Source organism: Poecilia reticulata, linkage group LG15 (assembly GCF_000633615.1).
Source record: "Poecilia reticulata strain Guanapo linkage group LG15, Guppy_female_1.0+MT, whole genome shotgun sequence".
NCBI lineage: Eukaryota > Metazoa > Chordata > Actinopteri > Cyprinodontiformes > Poeciliidae > Poecilia > Poecilia reticulata.
Genome location: NC_024345.1, coordinates 23634928 through 23660794, shown reverse-complemented (window position 1 = coordinate 23660794; position 25867 = coordinate 23634928). Strand labels below are relative to the sequence as shown.

Genomic DNA, 25867 nt, shown 5'->3' with positions numbered 1-25867 from the left:
GTGTGTGTGGGGGGGTGTGTGTGTGTGTGTGTGGGTGTGTGCGCGCGTGTGTGTGTGTGCACCAGCACTGCTGCAGCTAGCCCCAATACAGCTAAACAAACACCTTTTAAAGCAGCAGTGGAAATGTAGCTTTTCTACATCTTTTGTATTCACCACTTGCATTACTCAGACCGTTTTCTTATTTATTTATTTTTTCATTATAAGGAATTATTTTCCTACCCAAGCCTAATAGATGACTGTTGCAGATCCGTCAACACAGATTTCTAACCCACTGTTACAGTCCTTGTTTGCTTTTTATTGGGTTGTGCCAGTCAAAACTGCAATCGGTGAGTGAGCATGTAGCTTATGGTGATATACAGTGCTGAGCAAATGTCTCAGGTCATCCCTATTCAAATGTGTCCAGTAAGTGAGATTTTCTTTGTCAAACGTGGAAAAGTCACTTAAAGCAGATTCTGAAAGTTTTCTCATCTGGAAACTGGAAACAGACGATCTTATCGATCTGTCCGTCTGTCCCAGTTTGAGTGCACACATTAAATAAAACACTTTAGAACATTTTTTATTTTTAATATTCTTATTTCTGTGGGGTCTTTTTTAATTTGTGTGCCGATTTTATAAATCAGCAGGTGCTCATGATGAAGGATTGCGTTTTAACAGGGGTCTGAACAATTTTCAAAGCCAATGACAATAAAGAAAACTCTGAAAGACTTTCTGCATATTTACTGATCATGGCCACTTTAACACTTTACCAGAAAGTCTGACAACTTAAATCACAAATAAAGCAAATCACTTTTGTACATTAGTGTCGCTAACATCAAGTTTAATAGTAACATTTATCTGTTAGGTTGACATTAGCTACTCAACATGCTAGTCACACAAAATTTTAAAAAATTTAAGTTGTAGATTTTTAATCCACAACCTTAAAAACATAGAAAGCATCACACAATGGTACAAGCATTAGCTAATCTTACATGTTCACCATTTTTATTAAAAACATTTTTTATCAGGACCATATTTAAAAAATAATCAGAACTCTCTCTTCCCTTTATGTTGGTTGCTGGATTTCTTTTTGCCTTTCGGCTTTCCAAGCACAAACGTCGTAGGTTCTTATGATAATGTGTTATTATTCCCATCATAATTTTCCTCATCACCATCTGAGGTTGCCATAAAATTTGAGTTCTCTGAGGAAAAGTCGCTTCCAAAGAGATTTATCTGTGTAGAGCAGATAGTGTCTTCTTAAATGCAGGGCCCCTGTCTGTTGGATGATGGCCTGTATCCCCCCATATGGACACCGGCCCATTACCGTCAGCCAAAATGAGTCCCACAGGGGCGAAGCCAAAACAAAGCCCATCACTGTTCTCTGTTCAGTACACAGAGTCTCGCTTTATCAAAGGTTCCCACCGCAGAAGGCCTCACTGTTAAGGGCCTGTGTGACATCGATGAGACTGGCATAGTTTTCAGTTCTCATGCTAATTCTGTTGCATTTTGAAGCTTCTAAAATACTTTTTTTTGTTTTTTTTATGGCAAATTTGGATTGAAAACACTATTTTAAAAATAACTGACTTAAGCTGTAGGAAATATATTTGGGTCTGATTGTTGAAACAGTGTCAAATATCCCATTAGCAGAAAATAAGATGTTCATTTTTGCATCTTAAGGCCCTGAACCTTTGCAAAACTTGCAGAGATTCATTGTTTCACATGACATTAATTCATTCTTAGCTGAAAGGAAATACCGTTTTTTCCCCTGTCCGCCTGACCAAACATTATTTATCTAGCCAGAGGTATTTGAAGTCCAGCTGAATGGACAGACGTTGCTTCAACTCGGGGCAAAAACAATATCAGAAATCTAGGTGGCATCTGCAATAGCTCATTCTGAGAAGTGGATATCAGACGTGCAAGGAGGCATCTTTCCAAAGTTTTGCAACTCTCATTTTTACAAACAAAGTGACGTTTACTCAGTCTTCCTCATGAATGAGTGCCTGGGCGGTGATTGATGGAGGAGGGGTACATCGCTGAAGGATGCATCCTTCCAGTGGTGTTGCAGGAAAATGTATGTACAAATGCAAGACTACATGTCGAATATTTGGGAAAGTAATTATTAATTTTGTGAATGTTTCTTAGAAAGTGACAGGTCAGAGGTTAAAGGATGATGTTTTTTTGTTTAGTCAATCATTTCTAATTTGCCTTTATGTAGTAATTTACCATCCATAAGAATTGTAGAAAGTAGAAATGGAAAAAAAATCAATATTTTTGACAAGAAGCGAGCTGGTATCAGATTTGCACAATATGATAGTCATTTGTAAAATTAAAAAATGCATTACGCTGGTTAAGTAAATGAGTATTAATGTTATATCCATGGGTACAAAGTGGCAATTGGTGACAAACTGAGTTGGTTAAATCATAAAGTTGGACATTTTCCTTGGAAAAAAAAAATCTTTAGGACATCCTTGATCATTTTAACATAAGGTTAATTTTTTGCTACTTAAAGTTAGATTTGCATACAATACTGTCTTTAAAAATCTTTTTTTTTTCTCAATTGATGGAACGTTTCTTTCCCCCTTTGTTTAACAAAAGACAAATATGATAACGCCTTACATAAACCAAAGTTCTGTTTGGAAATATAAATCATTTTATTGTTGCTTCTAAATCTGACCAAGTTTGGAGAAACATTCCGGCATTTCGTGCTTCTCTCTTCTCTCCTGCTGCTGAATGTCGTTGATCACAGATTTTTGGCTGCTTTTAAAAGCAGTAGCAGATGAAGCCGGTAAACCTCAGTTATAATGTCTTTCCATCTTGTCCTTTGTTTCTTTTATCCTTTTTCTGTTCAAACAAAAAAAGCAAAAGAAGCAGGATTGATTTAATCAAAGTCAAATAATTGTTTTTATTCTCCTTGACATCTTGGTTAGTTTTGGTGCAATATCTCATAAATGGACAGTGAAGCTGCTGCTACGGAGAAATCGTCCTCACGATTTCAGACATTTACTGAGCTGATTTTTCTTTTCTTTTCACCACATCCTCTAAAATTGACTCAGACGGTTAAATGTTTTGACTGTGCGCTTAAATGAGAGTGACTGCTTATTTCTCCCACTATTTTTGGAGCAATTGAAATAAAGAAAATCAGAGCAAATATTTTAATGGGCGCCGCTCATCGAGAGGAATAAGCTGCACTCCAGCAGTGTTTGAAAAATGTTTACTCGTTGCTGAGAAATGGATTCAGACTGCAGAGATCTTTAACAACAAAAACGCCTTTGAGATCTTTTCTTTCACTGGGTAAACTCCAGAAATACGCTCGAATATTATAGAAGATTTATTTTGATTGGTATGCATAACTTAAAGCGTCAAGTCACTTTGTGCTTTGTCTTTTGCCGTGTAGGTAAAAAAAATAATTAGCACTGGAGTCATGTAGTCTCTCTTTATGTAATGCGTATAATAGGAAAACAAACATGGGAGGCTCCGTTTCCATTTGATGGTCTGGCACTGTTACTTACAAAGCTGTCACTGTGCACACACATTCACTCACTTTAATTGGACTGACCTGTCTGGCTGTTTGCCTTCCTTCTCTTCTCGTTGAGCTTTTAGCACATATTTACCATTCATTATATAGTTATCCATCTCTGTTAGGGTTTAGGTGGATGGAAATAAGGGATAGGCCTTCATCTGCAAATTGACCCATGAATGTCCAACATTATTGCATGGATTTAGATTAACTTATGTTGTGTGGGTTCACCTCTGCCTTCAGTGTGTTTGATGTTTTTTTGTTTTGTTTTTTGCCTGCCATAGCTTTGCAGTTATTATACATATGATATCATGATCTTTAGGACATTGGTCATATTATTAAAATCTTTTCAATTAGGAAAACACATGCCTCTAAGTGAAACAAAAACATCTACATTAATTAAAGGAAAAGAAAGTTTTTTTAAATTTCAGTTTAAAAAAAAAATCTAAATGTCCCACTGGTTGTCATTAATATTTTATATGGCTTTCTGCCCAGAGTGGTGTCCCTGCAAAGGGGCGGCATGATAAAACGTATTAGACTGACTTTTCTGCAGAAAGACTTCAGTGTTTTTCCTCTTTTGTTTTGCACAGTAAAAGCTGTCCGGTCATATGTCTCTGTGCTTTATCTGTCTGCTGGTGCTCAAGCTACTATTTCATTAAAACATCCGTAGTTAAACTTTAAGGTCTATAAGGACTCTGGACACTGTGTTGAATCTTCTCTGGTTAAAACCTTAAAATATTTAGACGGGTCAAACCTGAGCTAATCATTAAAACACAGAGGAGGACAGCTGGGACCCACTTACTCTACCTGAACTGCAGATTCTCTAAAATACAGTTTGTGATTTGTGAAAGTTGTACTTTATTGTGAAAACCATATGTGTTGTCCTTTTATTACATTAAAAGGCTTTTGTCACTTTTGCAAATCTGACATGTTTAAGAGTTTCCAAGAGGTAAGTTTTAAAAACATTAAGTTTGATTATTTAACATTTTCCTGCCTCAAGGTTTGCAGACATTTTTACTGCTATGTTGTACAAAGTTAAAAGTTTACACTTCAACTAAATTATAAATTTAATTTGTTCATTTTAAATGAAAAGCATCTAAATATTCCAATTTGATGTTCTAGTTAAATAATAATTTAGCACTAACTTTTTGACTGGAGTTGTATCCTTTTTCTTCTAAGACTTAACTTTTAATTTTGCTGCTTTACACCAATGTACCACTGGGAAGTTTGACATAAGACACATCCGAGGATATATGTTGTTGTCTCATTTCGCTGAGTGGTCATTTAAATTTAATACACGACGCAGCATCACTTTCCATTTGGACGAGTGCCCAAGTAAGAGCACCAAGCTGCTCTTTTATTTATGCATGTGTTTCACATTGACCCCAAGTGCATCTGATGGTATTTTAAAAATTATATCAGTGCTGAGAATTAATGGCTAATATTAAAAATAAAGTTTATTAAGCGCATCCTGCTGCTTTTCGTGTGAGTCTTGTGAATGAGTCTGTTTGCTTTAAGTGAGCCTGTGTGACGTTATAATTATTTGGAATAAATGGCTCTAAGCTTTTATTTCTTTGGGCGTTCACTTAAAACTATAATTTAGCCACCTTAAAGTTGCAGTAGGTAACTTAAATAAAAATTTTTTTTGTGTATTTGTTAAAACTATCTCTATGTTCTGACAGTATAATATGAGATAAAAAAAAAGCGTCCTACTGCCAACTGCAGAAATACACAGATCCCAGTCAAAAACACCAATGAGAGCCAGTAAGAAGTTTGTAGCATTGTCAATCAAGCCTGTGCACGTGCTGCAGTGGTAATCGTCTTAGCTTTTCCACAGAAGCTAACAGCTAACATCTTCTTTATCTGCACTCAGCACCAGGGAAAAGCAATGGTACTCCTGGATTGGCTGCTTTACAGACAGCAGTCAGAGGCTAGTCAAAGTGCTGCAGTTAAGTCTTTCAGCTCAGTTACGTTCCACAGAAATATTTGCGGATCCATGAAAACTAGGGATGTGACAATACTTAAAACTCACAAGACGAGACAGGACAAGATTTTATTTCAAGAAAATGTCAAAAATCATATTTATGCTCCTAAATGGTCTTTATTTTTTATTTTTTTAACAAGAAAATCAGCACACTGATTTTCTTCTTTTGGCAGAAAGCCCAACATTTACCAGGCTTTTTGAGCTACAGTGCAACATTTACCAGTTTCCAGCTGCTACTGATGGCGTACACTGTGATTGTGATGTAGCTCGCCGTACCCATAGACATCCAGGAAGTGGGTTGTTATGGCAATGATTTTTGTCCCTGCAAACAGACGGGGGTCCACTGTAATCAGATCCACTTTAAGCATTTGGCAATGGCAGCATTGGGTGGAGAGGAATTCTTCATCAGCGCAGATAGAGCATCTAGATGAGGTTAAGTAACGTCACTATTGAGTCATTGCTCTGACCCTTGAGTGACATTTAATTTCCACAGCAGAGATGCATATGCAACCAATGATCAAATATTTTCAGATGCTGGATTGTTGTTCAGTTCCGCTCATGTATCTTTGTTGTTCATCTCTGAAGCAGAAGGAAAAGGCACAACAGTCTGACAGTGATATATATAAAAAAAAAAACAGAGCGCTTACTAAAAGCTTTGGCTTAATTCTTACATTCATTGTCGGACAATCAGAGAAGGAGGATTATGTTTGTCTTCTTAGATGCACTGGTGATGAGACACAAGTGGGCAGATATGAGTGAAAGAGTTCAGTTACACCCCAAAGGGAAAAGAAGTTGGAAAAGAGGAGAAAAAAGTAAGATAAAACCTCAAAAACATGGGATAAAGACATCTAAACACCATATAAACCTCTAATATTATTAAAACAGTTCAACCATAACATATTAAATATACTTAAGCTCTCCAAGCTTCAATTATTTTTTATAACTAGTGTAATATTTCCTTTCCAGCCTTTAGATAAAACTGCAAACCTCTCATCTAAATTTTGCCCTTTCAGTGACAGATAATGAATATGCTGCTGTCCTCAGGGTCACTTTGCTCAGAAAACTTTGTCCAGGTTTAGATATGCGGCGCAGTTTAACACAACTGGGAAGCACTTCAGTAGCTTTTTAAACATTACGTACAAATTGTGCAGTTTATACAGCGAGCCGCTACCGCTCCTCAAACAAGCGCCGCATGGGAGTCGAAAATGGTCATTGTTTAAACATTCATCTCATTTGAGCGACTCCAGCTGTTTCTACAGATATGAAGGTCTGGCCTCCACGCTGTGGTTATATTCTCTTTATATGTGTGAAGGAGTTGTTATAAATGCTCAAATACTCACCACGTTTTTGTTTACTTGAGCTTAAAAAGAAAAATTGTGTTTTATAATGCATTTTCTTAGTTGCATCTTTGAAAGATTTAATCCTGCTGTTGTCAGCTGGTACAGAATACAGAATTTTTTTATTTTTATAATAAAAACTTTCTCTATTAACATTTTTTTTGCTGCAAAATTGAGGATTATTTGTTTTAGCTTTGGTTTAATTGCTGAACTTAATCTCAGAGTTTGTGCTTTTGACTGCATCTGCTTAATGTGTCATCATTTGCTTTTGTGCCATCCTGCTAGCAGCTGTTCTCTGTTTTGTGTGCTGATGTTAATTAGTTTTCTGCCTGCTGGGTTAGACCTTAGAGATGGATACTTTGCTCCGCTGGGATTTCATCATGGACGTGTTTCCAGCAGATGGATCCACTTAGAGTTGTGAACTCATTATTATTGCAGTATGATCCTCTTACCTTTTAAAAATGAGGAAAAAATTAAACCTTTTAATGTGATATTTATTTAGTGGGGAAACAACTCCTATCAGTTAATTATCAGAAGCAACGTTTCTGATGTTACTGAAGTTAGCGCTTTGTACAGCCCTTCTGCCATTAGGACGTCACTTCTCCTGAAACATTTCACAAGGTTGGAGCTGTAGCTGCAAAATATACTGCAAATTGCATGTTTTTTCTTTTCAAAATCTTACAGAATGCAATTTAAATGTATGTTTCACTAAGCAGTGTTTGAAATGCAATTATCAGCTATATAAGCACCTTGCATGCATTTAGTCTCCATATGCCAGCAATATGTGGTGATCCTTTCTTAATCCAACAGAAAATGTTTCAGGAGGACTTTAAGTTGTTCTGGTAAAGTTAACTAAACTGCAACTAATTTCCATCCATCCATTTTCTTACACCCTTGTCCCTCAGTGGGGTCGGGAAGGTTGCTGATGCCTCTCCAGCTAAGGTTCCGGGCGGGGTCACCCTGGACAGGTCGCCAGTCTGTCGCAGGGCAACACAGAGACCCACAGGACACACAACCATGCACACACACACTCACACCTAGGGACAATTTGGAGAGGCCAATTAACCTGACAGTCATGTTTTTGGACTGTGGGAGGAAACCGGAGTACCCGGGGAAAACCCACCATGCTCAGGGAGAACATGCAAACTCCATGCAGAAAGACTGGGGCCGGGAATCGAACCCAGAACCTTCTTGCTGCAAGGCAACAGCTCTACCAACTGCACCACTGCAGCCTGCAACTAATTTGTTTTGCTTAAAAAAAGAAGAAGAAAAAAAGCAGATGTTGGTGAATGCAACTTTTTGAATAAAAAATTACGTTGAGATGGAAAGAGTGATTTTTTGTTTTCCACTGGAAAGACAAAATACTATCAAATTTCTTCATCACAAGATGTATCACCAGAACGTTCACCAAAAACATTCCCTGTTGCATATTGCACTTAATAGTAGATCTTAGTAAGTTGCAGTCATAATATGCAGAGAAAGGGAAGTTTGATCTCTTCTCTTTTCAGAGTCCGCCTGATTGTCCAGAGTCCTGAGCCATCACTCATACTTTCTTCTCTTCAGGTCACCGTGTGTGAATGAAACTGCAAAGAGCACTGGAAATGATGTAGTGTGCATGCCAGTCCTGTAGGGGGCAGTGAAGCTTTGTTAACATTGTGATCCAAAGGCTTTTTCACAATTTTTTGCTTGTATAGAGATGAACATGTGATCTGGTGCATGTAATCTTCGCATCTTTGTTGACTGTGTGGCAGGTTTTGTTTTAGCACACCTAATAATCAGAAGATGTGGAGCAGCAGCACAGGCGGAAACACGGCGGGCGGCCATTGTTGTTGTGCACGGGTGAAAACCGGGCCCACGTGTGTGAGTGCAAGATTATATGACGCCATCGGTTCCTAATGTTTTTAGTTTACTTGAACATGGTCAAACCTTTGCGTCTTTGTCCGGCAAAACGTTTGTTACCATGGAAACGTGGGGCCAAGACCCAACTCTTCGGCCGTTGTTAGTAAATAGGGTCGAAAGCACAAAGTTCTAGTTGTTACCAGCTGGTGACGATGAATTACAATTATAAAGTTGTGGGTTTGATTCCACTTCCCCAGCACCACATATTGATGTGTTTCTGGGCAAAATATATTCTCACACCTTTGCTGGAATATTTGGAATATACAGCATAATTCAGGGAACCACAGGTTCCACCATTCCAGTTTCTGTTTAACTGATGCACAACTCATGCCAAAGCTTTGAATACAAAGATTTTCTCATTGGTGTTATTTTTATGCTGACTGTGAAACCTAAAAATAGGGTCAAATCTCTGCATATTCAAAATGCTTTAACTTGAACAAAGTGTTGTTTTTGGTCGTAGTATTTTATAAGCTGATGTAAAATAAAGAACTCATAGCAACTGTAAGTTATATTCCTGCTTTTCTTGCACATATGATAATTGCATAACATTCATCAAGTTATTGATTTTTCTCTTTATTGTCAGCTCCAGAGCTGCTAATTCTAAGATACAGGCTCTGAGAAATGGAGTTATTAAAGGTTACAAACATTTCTAAATGCAAAGACAGTTTTTCACTGCTGCTGTTTCCTCTGTAGCTTTTTCTGAAACGTTTGAGAGATGGTGCTTTAACACAATTGCTTTGTTGAATTGTAATTTAACAAGCCTTTAATTTCGGTGTTGAAGTTAAGACATCGGTAAATGTACATACACAACCATGATTTAGACCTATACAGTTTGTGTAGGTTTAGATAATGCAACACTGCCTGGTGTAAAAGTGAATGTAGCAAATGATGCAAAAACACCAAATGCCATAAAATGAAAATAGTGTAGGCTGCCTTATTAGTGTTTTTCAGTTGTGAAATTGATGTAATAAAATCAATATAGAGAAAACTACTTTTGTTCTTCATGTGAGAGTTGAAACTTAAGAAAACAGATATAAATATGAATTATTTGCATATTGCTACTGAGCTGCAGACGGACACAACACATTTAATCTGATGTTTGTTTTCCTCATGTCTCCAGCGATGAAGTATGATTTGCTGTGATAAAAGTAAAATGTCAGGTGTCCAGGACGAATTATAATTTTCGACCACAAATAAACATTCTTGAGCAGCAGCAGCACTTTTGAGCTCCTTTCATAATGGAGAGAAGACGTTCTGCTGACAGGATGCTTCCGAGGAATCTGAGGGACAGAGTTTAAGTTGGATTTGGAGAATATTGGATTTCTGGGAAATGTTGAAAAACATTTCACTATAAGAGTTGTCTTTTATTATAAAAACCTGCCTTTTTAATCTAGAAGACATTGAACCTTTTAGACTTGGATATATTTCTTCACCAAATAATGCTCGCTGGCTTTCTGTCACAAACAGGAATGAATTATTTATATGCAGCACCTTTTTGATGCTGACTGACAAAACTTACGCAGTTCTGTTTTGTGAACAGTTTTTTTTTATTATTTGTGCTTTTTAAGAGCTGCAAATCAATTTTCCATTTTGGAAAGTATAAGGACCATTAACCATTTGAGTCAACTTTACTTTTTGTACTTGAGCAATTGAAAGAAATGTAACACTAAACAATAAGTAACCCTGAAAGCAGTAAAAGAAAGCAACTTTCTGTTACCTGGAAACTTTCCCACATGCTGCAGCTCTTTGTTGCACCTTTGAAAAGCATGGACTGTGACTCCACAGACTTTTCTCTTCGGCTATAGTTACTCTAACAATTCAACACAGCTTCCAAAACTCCAAATGCTTTTCACAAAACAAGCAGAAATGTTCTGTTTTCTTTCTCTCAACACTAAAATAGCTGAGAAGAACCAAAGTATGACTTTTGTCAACACTGTACCAGAGGATCAGCCTGATGTCTAATGCAAGAAGAATTGAGTTAATATTTCCATGAACTAATCCTGTCTCTAGTAATATATTCTATTTCTTGCATAATATATCTCTTTGCTTATGATACTGAGTTCCTAAAGAACAATTGCTTTTATTTATTCAGCACCAAACACTAAGGAGTTTACTGACAGAGGATGTTACGGATAATTTCTGATCATTAATCACGGAAAAGGATGTAAAATCCACTTTCAGAAGGTTTCCTCTGATTGTTCAAGGCTTTGGCTCCCAGACTGTTGTATTACAGTGTGAACTCTACCCGTCCTGGTCCAGGTAATGACATGCAATCATAGTTCATATTTATTTGAAAAGCCTTGCTGGCACAGATCAGTCGGATGCTAACGTTGTTGCCCTCGGCGCCAAAGTTTATTTTATGTGGTTTTATGAAATCTTCAAAACAAAAATGGTGTCAGTTTCTCAGTGCAAATATGTTTTTTTGAAAAGAGAATATGCAAGAATCTTATCTAAACGTTTAAAATAGGTTTGTTATGATAAGGAATCCATCTTGTCTTAATAATGCTCCTACGGTGAAGCATCGTCTTTGTGCAGACTCACGGAGCAGTGACCTCTGCCCCATGTTAAGGCAATAAATCGATGAGTGGCAAGAATTTTGAGTATTCAGCACTTTCAGGGATGGCAGAGCGCTGAGCTGCATGATGGTTCAGAATAAAAGACGGTGCTCCGGGCCTAACCACTTGGCCCACTTGCTTTTTTTGTAGCATATTATGCACCATCAAAGAGAGAGGTAGGCGCGAACAAAGTGGGAGATAGCCGCTGACTGACCCGACCAGACCTGGAGCTCAGTTTCTCAGGAAGACAACTTTCCTGTTCTTTCCAAAGTAAGCAGTTAGAATAGGAACTCCAGGAAGCTGCCAATTAAAATTCCTCTGTGATTCTGCTAAAAAGTCAATCAGCAAAAAGAACTACTCTCTCAGCTTCAAGGTCAAACCATAAGTGAAGTTTTTTTTAGATATAGAACTTTGGGAAATTGCAAAATAAATGTGTGAGGTGTGCATAAATAAATGCATGTCTTCCATCAAGATGAAGCCGTAGCTGATGGTTATTTGGGAGTCTTAACATTTCAAGTCCAAAGTACCTTCTATCACACATCATTAGCCATAAGATGAAATGTTATGCTTCTAAAGGAGGCCTTTCATTTTTATAATGTACATGCTTTACATTTTCTACACTAACATTACTTCATGGAAAGTAACAGCTTTCCAGGAACTACAGCTAGCAGTAGACAGATGCTTATTTGCTCAACAATGTAAGCCTTGGTCACTGCTTCTGTTGGTCTGTTTTTTATTGACTCATGCATCAGAGGAAGAGTTCAGTCATTCAGTTGTAGTCAGAGGTTTGTATTACACATCGCCAATGATATTTACAAATAAGAGTTGGGTGTGTAATTACATTTCCGGTAACACTTTATTTGAAGGGGTGTGAATAAAACTGACATGACACTGTCATAAACATGACATAACATCTGTCATGAACATGAACGAGTCTTTATGAATGTTTATGACAGTTGTCATGAAGTGTCATTCAGTAAATAATAACACTTTTAATACAAAGTTGCTCCAAATGTTGCATTGAAAGTCCATTAAAAATGCCAACTTTGCATGATTTTGTAAATTATGATAATTTAATGCAACGTTGGCATTTTTAATGGACTTTCAATGCAACTTTTAGAGCAACTTTGCATTAAAAGTGTCATTATTTACCGAATGACACTTCATGACAACTGTCATAAACATTCATAAAGACTAATTCATGTTTATGACAGATATAATGTCATGTTTATGACAGTGTCATGTCAGTCTTATTCACACCCCTTCAAATAAAGTGTTACCAAATTTCCTTTGTGACGCTGTGTCTCCACCACAGGCTTTCTGTTTTCATAAACGAGTTTCTGGCACAATTACTTCTGAATATTTGACAACTTTTTTAATCCGTAGCTTTTTATAGTTCAGGTCCAAAATCTTAATGTTGGCCTGGTTCATATTTCCAAAACCAGATCTAATGTGTGTAAATCAGAATTATGCTGGAATAACCAACTGTGTGTGATTTAACAATATATCTGATTATCTGGAAAAAATACAAATAAAAGTTTAGTATTTCATCTACTTTGTAGAGTTAATCACAGAAAAACATCCGAAACCCATAACATTATGCTGCAATATTCTTAAGTTTGAACGCCTAATCTTGGCTAAAAACATACTTTTGTTATTATGTCCAAATAGTTACATTTCTGTTTTGACTGACTTTGTTTTCTTCAGAATGTAAACCAGTTTGACAAAAGTTCAGTAAAGCTTCATGGTGTCAGTTTTGGACCTGGGGTTTATTTGATTGCTCTGCTCTCTCAGTCTGATTCTAAATATGCATTAAATCTGGCCAACATGAAGTATGTGAAAACATTTTTTATCTCATCTGTAGTACAAATGTATAGTTTAGAAACTGATTTCGTTTAACTCTTCACATTTTGGAAAAGAGTAGCTAGAGTTATGATAGAAGTCAATAGATGAATGTGCATGGTTAGGTGATGTTAATATCCAACCAAGTCAATAACTTTTATTTCCACATTAAGTATCTATTACTTTGTTTTTTGGGAGAAAGGACCCAGAAAAGAAGAGTCTGAACTGGTGCTCAGATTTTGAAAGAAGCACAACCGACTTCTGCTCCTCAACACACAGAGCATACCGGGCAAAGTTAAAGGAAACCAGGGACACAATTTCAGGAAGTTTTCCTTGGCCTGCAAATAAAAAGCAGAGAGGATATTTTTCTGAGATCCATTTTTAGTGTTGTGAGAGCGCTGGGGTAGGCGGGGTGGATGGACAAGGAGTGCTGGTCTGGAACTGCCACATGTGTGTTTTTGCCTCTGTGCTGGATGTGGTTTGGGTCTCCAGCTAGCAGGAAATGGTCTGTGTGGTCTAGCTAACAGGTGCAAGTTAACTTACTGAAGCATGACGCCAGCATTTCCAGCAAATTATGACTGTTAAAATAGCAAAATTCACTGCTTTAATTAGACTTCTTGAAAGTTTCAAAGCTCCCTTTATTCCCAAGCAAAAGCTGAACATCCTGAATGGGCTTGACCGGATCCATGGATGTGTTGATGGACTCATAGTTCATTGCTTGTTTGTATAGTCTGCAAACAGAAGGTCACTAGATTTGATCTGACAGCTCTTTTCTCACCTGTGATCAGATGGATGGATAAATGGGTAGTATAGTCATGTCTGACTCTTTCTGTCTGTCTGTCTCTCTCCTCCAGGTACCTGAAGAATAATCTGATAAGTACAGTGGAGCCTGGAGCTTTCCGTGGTCTTTTGGCCTTGAGGAAACTGTAAGTGTGATTAAGCACTGAAATAGCCTGATACAAGGAATCCTGCAAAAAAAAAACTTTCCCAAAATAAACTCTAATATTGACTTGGATGAACTTACTATCTACCCTAAAAAGATATTCCCTTTTGGATTATATGTTTCTGAGAGTTTTTATAATCATAAAAATAGCAACAATTACAAATTAAAGATTTTTCTTTTCTTTTTTTTTTTTTTGAAGATAGCTTTGACTTTATTGTCAAAGCTGCCGTTCTTATACTGTTTTTGTATTGAGCCAAAGAGACGTAACATAGTGTTTTGTTTCACCTGCATTTTTTCAACCTCACTATATAAAAAAAAAAACATAAATATTTGATGGGTGAGCCATAATGTGTGGAATGCAAATAGGGGGGAAAAGGGAAGCAGGAGTGTGCAGGAGAGAAGTGCTTCCCTTGGACAGGGGAAGAGCAGCTGTTTATTGTTTTGGAAGCATCAGGGTCAGAAGTCCTAGTTATTGTTCAGCCGCACTCTGCAGCACAAAAATAGAACATAAAGAAAAAGTAGACCTTCACACCCAGCAATAAGCCACAACAATGGCTTTTACCGCTTATAAATGGTATTTTTATTTTATTTTTTCATTCGAAGCTTTTAAAAGATTCAGTGTTTTAAAATAGAACGAACGTGTCTTTTTATTTCTAGCTTCTTTCTACCTTTGTGCCTGCTTCAGTGATTGCCTCAACATAAAAGGTTAAGGAGTGAGGGACATGATTACAGCCTGGTAGTCAGTAGGATCTGGACTGGCAGGGATGCAAACAGTGAGTTAACAATATTGATTCTGGGCGCGTGTGCACGCAGCCTTGGGGAGAAGCAGAGGGCTAATTTAAGTGCTCCCCAACTGGTGATTATTCAAGTGCTCTGCTTATTTTCCCACAGCTGCTCCAGCCCAGTAGCTCTTTAATTACAGTGTGTGTGGGCGCGGAGATTTGGACACAACAGCGCTCCGCCACTCGCATATGGGCGCCTGCTCCAACTGTTCATATCTGTTTGTGTTTAGAAGGATGTGTGTGTGCGTGCGTGCGTGTGTTTGTGTGTGTGCGTGTGTGCCAGCAGTTGTTATGTGAAATGTGAAATTTTGCAAAAGGTCAGGACGGATTTCTCAAAGTGGCATAGATGACAGAGAAAAAACAGCGTTTTCAGCTGCTTGGGTTCCCTGAGCAGGCAGGCATACATGGAAGCACATATTACCACAGACGCATCTCTGATTTCTGTTCCTACTTATTCTGACGACCATGTCAAGAACATTCTCCTAGTCGAGTGAGGCATACTTCTTCTTTGCCTTTTTGTCCTTACAGGGATCTGTCCGAGAACAGAATCGGCTGCTTCTCACCTGAGATGTTTCTTGATCTGGGCAGACTCTTAAAATTGTGAGTAGCTACCTGTGTTCTCAAAGGTTTTATTTTCCACTCTTTCTGCAACGGCTAAAGCCCGACAGGAAGCTGTAGTTTTTGCATAAGGAATAGTGAGAGTGAGAGTTGATGTCTGTTTTTGGACGTGTGTGTTTTCTGTTTTCCACCAACAGAAATGTATCTGGAAACATTTTCTCCACACTCCCGACGGGACTGTTCACACACCTCCTGGATCTGAGAGTACTGTAAGATGAACAAACAATGCATTTATTTAATGGGTGGTGCATATACTCACCTGCCACTTTAGGCTTTACTCTGTTCAATTGCTTGTTGGAGTGAATGGAGAATGCAGAGAATCTAAAGGGGTTGTATTATGTAAAAATGACTTTTTTGAGCTTTACAACAAGATGCAATGCTGGAGTTTTGTCTTGATTCTTTCATACATGTTTGAGAAATCCTTTGATCTGGCGGAAGTGTACATCTGCTAAGCTCATTATAGAAGCTACTTCTCACTGCAACGCTGGTAAAAATGTTGGTAAAAATGTCGTTAAAGGGTTTTAAGAGAGGAGCAATGTTGTGATGACTTCGTGAAAGCAAAGTGTTGGAAAGAGCAGGACCTTCTTAAAGAGACAGAAGCATAATCAAAAGGCCTGAAATTGTGAAGTCATATTTTCTTTACGTCATATTTGATATACATAGCATTTTTATAACAACTGAAGGTAACATAGTTACTCTATTGTGCTATAAAATGATGCTACGTGACAAGGATACATAATATGGCCTTTAAGTGACCTTGGACGTTGTTAGCACCAGGTGGGCTGGTCTGAGTATTCAGAAGTTGCTTGTTAATGGGCAACTTCTCGGGTTTGCAAACAAGAGAAAATATCCAGATATCGGCAGTTGTATGGTTGAAACCGACTAGCTAATGTCAGAGATGAGAGGAGAATGGACTGACTGCTTCCAGATGACAGACAACGGTAACTCAAATAACCACTTACTGGAGAAAAGAGGTCCACTATTCATTTAAAATCATGGTTCCTAATGGGAACAGTGTGGGTTTTTTCAAGTGGAAGACGTAAAATGCCTTGGTTTCTTGGGCAGGAGTGATGGGAGGAGGATTTAGTGGTTACAGTATTTGGGGCCTCGTCCCACTTGGATGTTGCTCAGGCCTGTTGCAGAGAAGAAAAGGTAAAGCCAGTAAGCAAAGCCCTCGATTTATCAGTCCGTGTACGTTCCAGCTCTCACTATGATCAATACTGAAAGAATGAGATCCTGGATTCAAGTGGCTGAAATGATTTCGCTCCATAAAGGAGGCAGACTGAGCCTCAGAGATGGGGTTAGGAGCTCTATCATCCAGGGTCAGCTCAGAGAGAAACGGCTGAAGCCGCATCTGATCATGACATCTCTTGCATGCCTTCCTTTAGAGGTATACAGAATGTTTTACAGAATTTTGTCCTGGCAATATGGACCAGATCTATTTGAAATGTGTGTTGAAACTGTGCCATGAAGATTTAAGGCAGTTCTCATGTCAAACTACGGTCAAATCTGGAGAAGAATGTGACTCACTGATTTAATAAGAAGTAGTGAGTCACATTGTGGTAGTTTGTCTTTAAAATAAATCAGTGGATTTAAATCAGATGCGATAGAGAACACCTGTCCACATAATAATTTTCCCCTAATACCTCTTAAACTCAATTTCTAACTTTGATGCAAGTATTTAGCTCTGCTTCTTTGCATGGGATGGAAGAATTACCTCCTAAACTTTAATTGTCACTTTTGTTCATTGTACAAAGTTTGTTTCTGTTTGGACTGCAGGCATTTTACATGTTGAGCTAACTGCTGCAAGTGTGTCCTTGACATTCAAGCCCTACTGAATTATATCCTGACTGTATGTTGGTGCTGCCACCAGGAACTTTGGCACAGAGTCCTTGTTCTGTGACTGCCAGCTGAAGTGGTTGCTCGTTTGGGCTCAGCAGAACTCGGTGAGGGTTGGTAATGACACAGTCTGTGTTTTCCCAACCCACCTCCATGGCCTGGAGCTGCGCAGCCTGCGAGAACAGCAGCTCAAATGCGGTAAGACCTTCTTTTCTATAACTGTGTAGGGCTAACACAACTCAGACAAGGCGAGCTCCGAGTTCTCTAAATGTTGCATCATTTGTGAACAATCGTTGAGTGAAAGTTTATCATTTTATAATTATTCCAAGTTGGAAACATGTGACTTGTTTTTATATCCACTTTCTTTACTCTGGTAATTATCTAAGTCAGCAATGTTTTAAAGTCCACCTCAGACCAGCTATAAAGATGTGGAGAACTTTAAAGCTGCTCTATCCAAAATAATATATCCTAAATTGTGAGTATCTCACACAACCGCAAATCCACCAAAACATGGCCAAGGACGGTATTAAAAAATCAACCAAGATGCTCATGGTTCCTCTGGAGAAGCTGAGGAGAATCCGCAGCTGGAAGTAGATGTTGACAGAACAACCATTACTCCACAAATCTGGCCTTTATGAAAGAGCAGCAAGAAGAAAACAGCTGTTGAAAGAAAACCATGTGACTTTACATTTATTTAAGGTTTCACAAGTGGTGCAGACGACGCAGCAAACCTGTGGAAACGGAGGCTTTGGTTACATGAAAGGCACAATGACCTCACTCTAGTTTTTCACAAAGCTGAATGAGCAAAAGTGGGGATAACTTAAAAAAATTGCATCTGTAATTTTATTGAAATGTAGTTTTACAGAGTATTTACACAGTGGAACAAATGCATGCCACAGTTTCCTGGACTTCATCTGTAAATATGAAAGCCGTGTATTGTTTCCCTTCCTCTTTACAGACATGCATTACTTTGTGTTGGTTGGTCTATATATATATATATATATATATATATATATTGCACAACAAAGAGTGAAGGAAATGCAAGCTGAAGAGATACATTTACTAGACATTCTGTGTATTAAACACAACAACAGTGAAACATCTAACGTATGTTTTCTGCTCATTTAGGGCAACAGATTTTTGAGGATATTAAAATGACTTCTTCATCAAGCAAAACAGAAATCCAACAGTCTTTATCTTCTTTTATCTGAAACTGAAACTGTGGTTGTCTTCCCAGCCTTTCTCTGTGCTTTCCTCAATTTTCCCTCTGTTTTTCCCCTCCCTCTATCTCCTCACTTTGTGCCGCAGTCCACAGGGGAATTGTATTTCATATGTGATAGAATCGTGCTCCCGCTCTCCTTATATCTGGATTGTGCCGGGGACATTGCTCGGGAATGAGAAAATGTCTGTGTGTTTGTCCTCGTGTGCATATATGTGAACTACAGGCATCTAACATGAAGACGCACTGTGTGCACAATGCGACACCGCTCCCAGGAAACTAATTAAGAGATATGCGTGTTGGTGTGCATCATGCACATGATCCCCCTCCTGCAGTCCTTGTTTTTGCGTACACAGCCGGTGCTATCCAAAGACGTCTAAACCACAGACATTGCAGGCTGATTTCCTCCAATCCTAACTGGATGTGTTTTTCATTTAGTCAAAACAATCCAAAGCAATTACAGGCTAATTCTGCACAGTCCCCAGACAAAGAGCCAAGAGAGGAATCCAGTGGCAGGACAAAGAGCACTCGTTTCAGGCCCTAAAGCATCCATTATGGGATTACAGTGATAACATTATGGGCGCCATGCTCGTGCACTTCTTGGCCTTCATACAGCACTCTGCACTAACTTCATCTTACACCACCTTGTTTGTTCACTTGGCAACAAGCAGTTTGCAGTTGGATGCTGTGAGATGCTGTTAGCCAGGATTTAGCTGCTATTTGTTGGTTGTTCTGTTCAAATGTCTGCACGTCTTTAGAGAGTCAATCACAGTCCAGGTAAGGTTGAAACCATTATTTATAAAAATGCTTTTAAAAAAACCGACTATAGCATGAATATACCTCAACAACTCAAGGTACTTTACAAATATTGACATTTATTGACTCATTTTTTTATCTGCAGTTTTTATTAAAAGGATGCATGTAACCCTGAGTTATTTGGACTCTTTGCTTCTGTTATTTTCTTTTTTTCCTTCATACATGTTTGTTTCCTCTGTTTGTTGAGTTATTTTCATCTGATCAGTCTTGTCAGGTTTTACTCTTGATCTGCTCTTAATTTTATTCTTTGTGATAGTTGGAGGTAGATTAATTTCCCCGGTTGGTAGTAGTGCCACAGACTCCCAATTGGATTTAGACTTGGACTTTTTTTTAGCTATTTTAATATATCCATTGATTTTAAGCTGTTCCATTGTAGCTTTGACTGGGTTTTCTTTTTGTCCCTCTGGCTGGTGGACCAATCTGAGATCTTTTTCTGTTTTCTTTGACTTGTTTAAAGTCACAGTTCACAGTTTCAGCTTCTGAGCTGATAAGAGGCTGTTTGCTTCTCATTGTTCCTAACAAACCTGTGAAACCTTCATAACTATATTCAAATCAGTATGTATTGGACTATATTAGTTATGTGACCTTTGAAAACACTTTGCTCAAAATTTGGATTATCAGAGTAATGGAGCTATTTACATTCCGCACTTTTCAGATTTATTTGTGGGGAGGAAAAAACAAATCATGCATTACTTTGTGGTAAAATCCCAATAAACTGTTAGAGTTTCTAAAATAATAAAAACTGACTTCATTTGCAAAGTTTTGTATATTTATTTCGCTCTGCGGCATCCTGAGTGTGATGGATAACAGATGTTTGCCCTAAACGTTCTGACGCCGTCGCCGTGGTGATGCAGGTCAGGTGCTGGCTGCAGATGAGTGGGAACAGAGAAGCGTGCTGGGCTTCCTGACTTCAGGTGCTTCCTGTGTTCAGAGGCATCTGCTTCATGCGTTTGGCCGCTGACTTCTTGTTTTAAAACACCGCTGGCGTAAGACGGCAACACCCCAAACGTGAAGTACAGATAATATGGTGTCTTACACACAAGTTCACCAGATGATTCTGCTTTCATTGGCAGTTTTTTTTTAAAATTCCTATGATGACAGTGTAGTGCAACTGGTCGTCTCAGAGTGTATTCTTGAGGGTGTTATGGTCTCAGCCGTCTCATTGGTGAATTATCCTGTTGCTGGTGTTGCTTGAGGCGTCTTTTGTTACATTAGTTTCAGCAAAAGAGAGTCAGGAAAATATCCTGAGGCTGAACCTCTTTTCTGGCTGCTGTTTGTCTTGTTCAGCAACAGAAATGACGAGAAGTTTGACTGAAGGTCCGCCAGTTCTGTCTGTCAATTTTGGTTTTTATGGAGGCATGCAGCAGTTTGTTTAATATAAGATACTTTTAAAATTTGTGAGTTATCTTCCTACATCTTTTTTTTCCTTTCCACCTCAGTAAGATTGCAGGGGAAGGGTTTCACGTTCCTCTCATGTTACTTTCCTTCTCGCCGTACAGATGGTCCTTTGGAGATGCCGCTTTTCCAGCTGATCCCTTCCCAGAGGCAGCTTGTTTTCCGTGGTGACCAGCTTCCCCTCCAGTGCACCGCGTCTTACCTCGACCAGTCGGTGGAGCTGTGGTGGCGTCACAACGGCCACGGCGTGATCACACAGGAGGACATGGGCATCTATGTGGAGAAGACTCTACTTCATGACTGCTGCTTGCTCACCAGGTACCCGAGGAAACGTGAGCTGAGTTCTGATTTCCCGGTGACTGGCTTGTTGCACTTATAATCTCCAAAGTCAGTCAGTAAGGAGGTAAAATAGAAATGTCCTGCTTCATTTTCAGAATTAACTGCATATAGCCTTATATAAGGATTTTCTTTACAATTTGTCAGGTGCGCAAACACAAATCCGAATGTACTCTTGGGGGACTTTAGGTGATATACCAATACCAAGATGATAGAAGGGTTTCTTTTTTCTTTCTTTTTCAGATAAAAGTCAGAAAAGTGGAATATCTCCCTCCACATGATGATAAAGTGCTTCCCTATTCATCATTGAAAACATTTCAGTCACCTAAATTGGATAGAGAGCATCTTTCAACAGCAGTGCTTACGCTTGCATAGATCCTCAGTCAAAGCTGGATGATGCCTGAGATTTACAACACTCATAGTGGTTTGCATGTAGGCCAAAGCTATAGGTTTTGGTCTCATCTGACCGGAGCGCCATTTTCTACTGACATCCATCAAGGCCAAATGTTTGGATTTCATGATTTAAACTTCAGCTTGGCTCATCCACAAAACAGGAGAGAACCAAACTGCAGCAAACATATTTGCTTATATGTAGTTTAGCATAGTAGTAGAAAACGCAGCTAACATCTCTGCAGACCTCACACATCCTGGACACAAACATTTACCCTCTGGTCTGATCTACAGGCTGTCTCTCTGATTAACAGAGCAAACATCTTACAGCCTGAATTGTCAGCTAATTTGCTGTGAAACAAAATAAACATTTTATGCACAGTCACATGACACTCAAACCAATTTTTGTTTCTTTATGTCTAGAAAGTTGGCTACATATAGTTGCACATATTGTTTGTTTATTCTGTTATTTCCTGTATTGCTAATCTATTTATGATTTATGTTGTGAGCGCTTGAAAACCAACGTCAATTTCCTTGTTATTCTGATTTAAAAATGGCCGCTAGATACCACGGTCTGCAGCACCGGTGGTCAGTGGGCGTTGTTTCATAGAAGATATTCGGACTTCATTGTTTGTTGTGCATCTGATGCCGTAGGTGTGTTTTTGTTCTTTAAAAACACTCTTTTCTTTACACATCACAAATAAGCATCAAGTCATGTCGGCTTGTTACTTAAATTCCTAATTAATACCTTTAGGTTACGTTGTCACATTGTGATGTAACGTTTTTACGACGCAGCACTCAGACACGGAGACCAGTTTCTTTTCTGTGCCTCGGTCACTCGGAGGATCTTGGGTTTTTCTTTTGTTATTGCCGCCCTTGAAAGGACACGACAGAATTGGCTTGGCATGGCACCGAAACCTCACAGCAATCCACAGCTCGTCTCTTGAGATTGGCCGTCCAGTCTGCCCCCCCAGCGCTGGCGGGGCACTGGCTGATCACACGCTAAGAGGAACAGATGCTGAATCATAATTGAGGTGATAAAGTGGACCGACATCACAGACGTTTGTACTTTTTTTCTTTTTTATTGAGAGACTGCCACAAACCTCTATCCTCTTTCTCTCTTTGTCTTGTACGTATGAGTTATGGTGAACACATTTAGGGAATGGTGTCGCCGTAGTTTTGGGACGCTGGAGCTCATTGCTGTTGATTATGTTTACTGGTGCCTCTTCTGACTTGGAGTCTCTGACATAAATTTTGATGGGGAGCTAACAGAATTATGTTTCAGTGTGTCAAGAAGGCCTTAACGTTGTTTTATTTGGTAACGAGAACAGTGGGTACACTTTTGCATCAATTCCTGGAAGGGTCCTTCACTTCCTTGGCTTAAAACACCACACACATAAATATGCGTCCAAACCACCCAAAATGTGCCAACTATATGTAAAAATGTTCTCTACGATTCCTGCGTGTTACTTAGTAATTCAAATAAATTTATTTTAGGTTATTTTGGGGGAAAAAACCAACACAGTGCTGTGACAGGTTTTGCCCATATGTCAGATTTAATCCAGAACTGTTTTTTAATCATATTTATAAGAGCTTATTTAACTCCTAAATGCTATTTTTGCCTAAATTGCAATCTCATTTTTCACATTATAATTTTGTAATTGGTAGTTTTACTTTCTTAAGTGACAACACGTCACAGTGCAAGAAAAAGCACAAAATCTTACCAAGTAGTTTAATCAATCAATCAATCAAATTTTATTTGTATAGCACATTTCAGCAGCAAGGCATTTCAAAGTGCTTTACATAATTAAAATAAAAACAGCATGTGACAGTGAATAAACGGTTAGAAAGACAAAGAGAATAAAAAAAAGAGGTTAAAAAAGATAAAAACATTAAAACCCGCATCCCTTGTAGGACTTCAGTTAAACGTCTCACACCTCAGAGTTTTAGTTAATATGTCATTTAACAAGGATTCTCACACCCCTAGATATAGATTCGTTTAACTGGGACGTTTTCCGGGGGGGCTTTACATAGACAGTGTGAAAGAGAAATAAAAAGAAGTTAATAACTAGATGAAAAGTAAAGATAAAAACATTAAAAACATCAAAGACATCAAAACCAGCACTCTAAACCTAATTTAGCCATAAGCAACTCTAAACAGGTGGTTTATGTCTAGTTTCTAGAGAAAATATGTTACTATACTTGAAATAAGACAAAAATAACTTTTCAGCCAAAAATATGAGCGTATGTCAATAATTCCTTTATATTGAAGAATAATGATTCTTCCATTAGCAGATTATTTCACTTATAAGAAGATATTTTTTCCATGTTTTTAGTGAAATAATCTGCAGTGGAACTAGTTTTCTCTTATGTCAAATGTACGAAGATATTTGCAGAGACTGGACCAAAAACACTTGTTAAAGTTTTGTGTTTTTACAGTGCATATGTGTTTGCAATTAAAGCATAAACTTGTATGTACATATTCTTATGGTTTTCATCTCATATTATTACTATCCTATGTTCTCCAACGGGGTTTCAGCAGCATCTTTCCTACAGAGTATATGTCGGCGAGGAGAGTGACTCATCCTGCTCTCCTCTTAGCCCTTATAAGCTTATTCTCTGCATGAGAGAAGGCTGGTTAGCGGGTTTTTCTCTGTAAAGGTTGCATCATGCTGGGTTGGACATTTTGCGCTGTAAATGTATCCTAGAGGAATCCTCTGTGTGCATATCTTGGCGAGTTCAGTCAGCTGGAGTCTTGCACAAAAATTGAAAATCTGTTTATATTCATCACTCTTAGAAGATTAGTATGAAACCTGAAATTTTAAACTGTTGTAAAAGGATATTATAAACACAGTAAGTGGTTCCTAACACTGTTTTATTTTCACCAGAACTTGAATGTATGTGAAACATTTTTTGCATTTCAAGTTCATCCCAAAGAACTCACAATTTTTATACTCAACCAGGCGCAATTTGGAGGTTTGCAGGTTGCACAGAAAATGCCGATCTCTGTGCGATGAGCATGGACTTTTTTTTTTTTTTGTTCTGCATGGTGAGATCATTTTTGTTGCAGTCAGGGCAGTAACAGGAAACAATGCGCCAAAAGCATTAAACTCTCACACTCCATCACATATAATAGGGAGCCAGCTGCACTGTTGATGTTTCCAGAAAGACTTCTCCAAAACTCTGCAGATACGGTCCTTCTCTGGCTGATAACAGATTGATGGCAAGCAATGCTTGCCACGTCTGTAAGAAGATCTTTCAGTCTTTATCAAATAATAAAATCATGCTAAATCAGAAAGCCTTTGTGTTTGTAATTGCACTCCTCCTGTGCATCTAGAGACCAATATGCATTTTCTTCACCGCAGGTGGAACCAATTTGGGTCACGTTTCTTTTGGCACCTGAGAATGCCTCCCTCCTTTAAAAAACCCCATCTGACATTATTTCCATAATTGATGAATGTATAACAAAGCCAGTTCCAACAAAAACAGTGTGCTCCTCACGAGCTTAATTTTACATTTTTACCCTCTAGTTCACCTTAAACTGCGAGGAGCAGTGGAAAATCTGTGCTATTTGCTTTTCCAGCAGTTTATGTAAAAATCTAAGTGTTAAAATTCATTGAAAGTGCTTCTAATGGTATGTTGTTTGAAGTGTAAGATGCTCATGTCAGAATGGTTCACCTTGGCTAACTGTCCTCTGACTCAGTCAGCCTTGCCCTCTCTGGCCCATTAGAGGGGAGAGACTGAATACACAGGATTTAGCACATGGCTTAAAGCCCCTGTCTGGATTTGTCGCACAGAGTTGCAGCAGAGTGAGCAGCGATGCCAAAGCCGTGCAAAGTGACCTCTTTGAAGGTGAACCCAAAATGTTTAGCGTGTATTTTCTCAGCTAAATTGTGTTTCATCCAGCTTTACGCTATGCTTGGTAAGTTGCCAACGTTAGCAGCAGAACATGACAGTTTCCTTCACTTGTTAAAACTTCTCTTGTGATATTTATGAAATGAAATTTGTTTGGTAATTCTTTAGGATTTCTCCTTCTTAATAATTCACCTCCCTACTGTTTTAAGTGCACACTGTGCTCTGTCATAACACGCAGTTATTTGCTGGCGCAGGAGGGACTTTAAGCTTCTCCGTTTACATTTCTCACATGGAGCAGCAGCAAAGAAACGGGCCCTGTGAGGCCTGATGGCTCTACAACGTGGGCCAAACTCCTGCTGAGTAATGGTGTTGAGCCAAACTCCCAGTGTTAGCTATGCTAGAGGCAGAAGTGGGACCAGCCTGAGATTCATGTTTCATTAATCAAACATTTTAGAGCCCTGTAGCTAGCTGCAGCAGACACTTGGGATGTATCTCGCTTAATCCTCTCCATTTTTAATCAGGCTAATCTTGCACAAAATGAGGAACCTGTTTGGAAATATTACC

At 38.5% G+C, this 25867-nt stretch overlaps 1 protein-coding gene across 1 annotated transcript in view; it reads left to right on the top strand.

The window, feature by feature from the left end:
- The window catches only part of adgra1b (adhesion G protein-coupled receptor A1b), a 186124-nt gene that overhangs the window by 25408 nt on the left and 134849 nt on the right, over positions 1–25867 (top strand). Inside the window, exons 3-7 of the mRNA XM_008429975.2 lie at positions 13965–14036; positions 15364–15435; positions 15591–15662; positions 17327–17490; positions 20827–21040. Coding sequence (XP_008428197.1) covers positions 13965–14036; positions 15364–15435; positions 15591–15662; positions 17327–17490; positions 20827–21040 — 594 coding nt within the window. The remainder of the gene's footprint in view (positions 1–13964; positions 14037–15363; positions 15436–15590; positions 15663–17326; positions 17491–20826; positions 21041–25867) is intronic.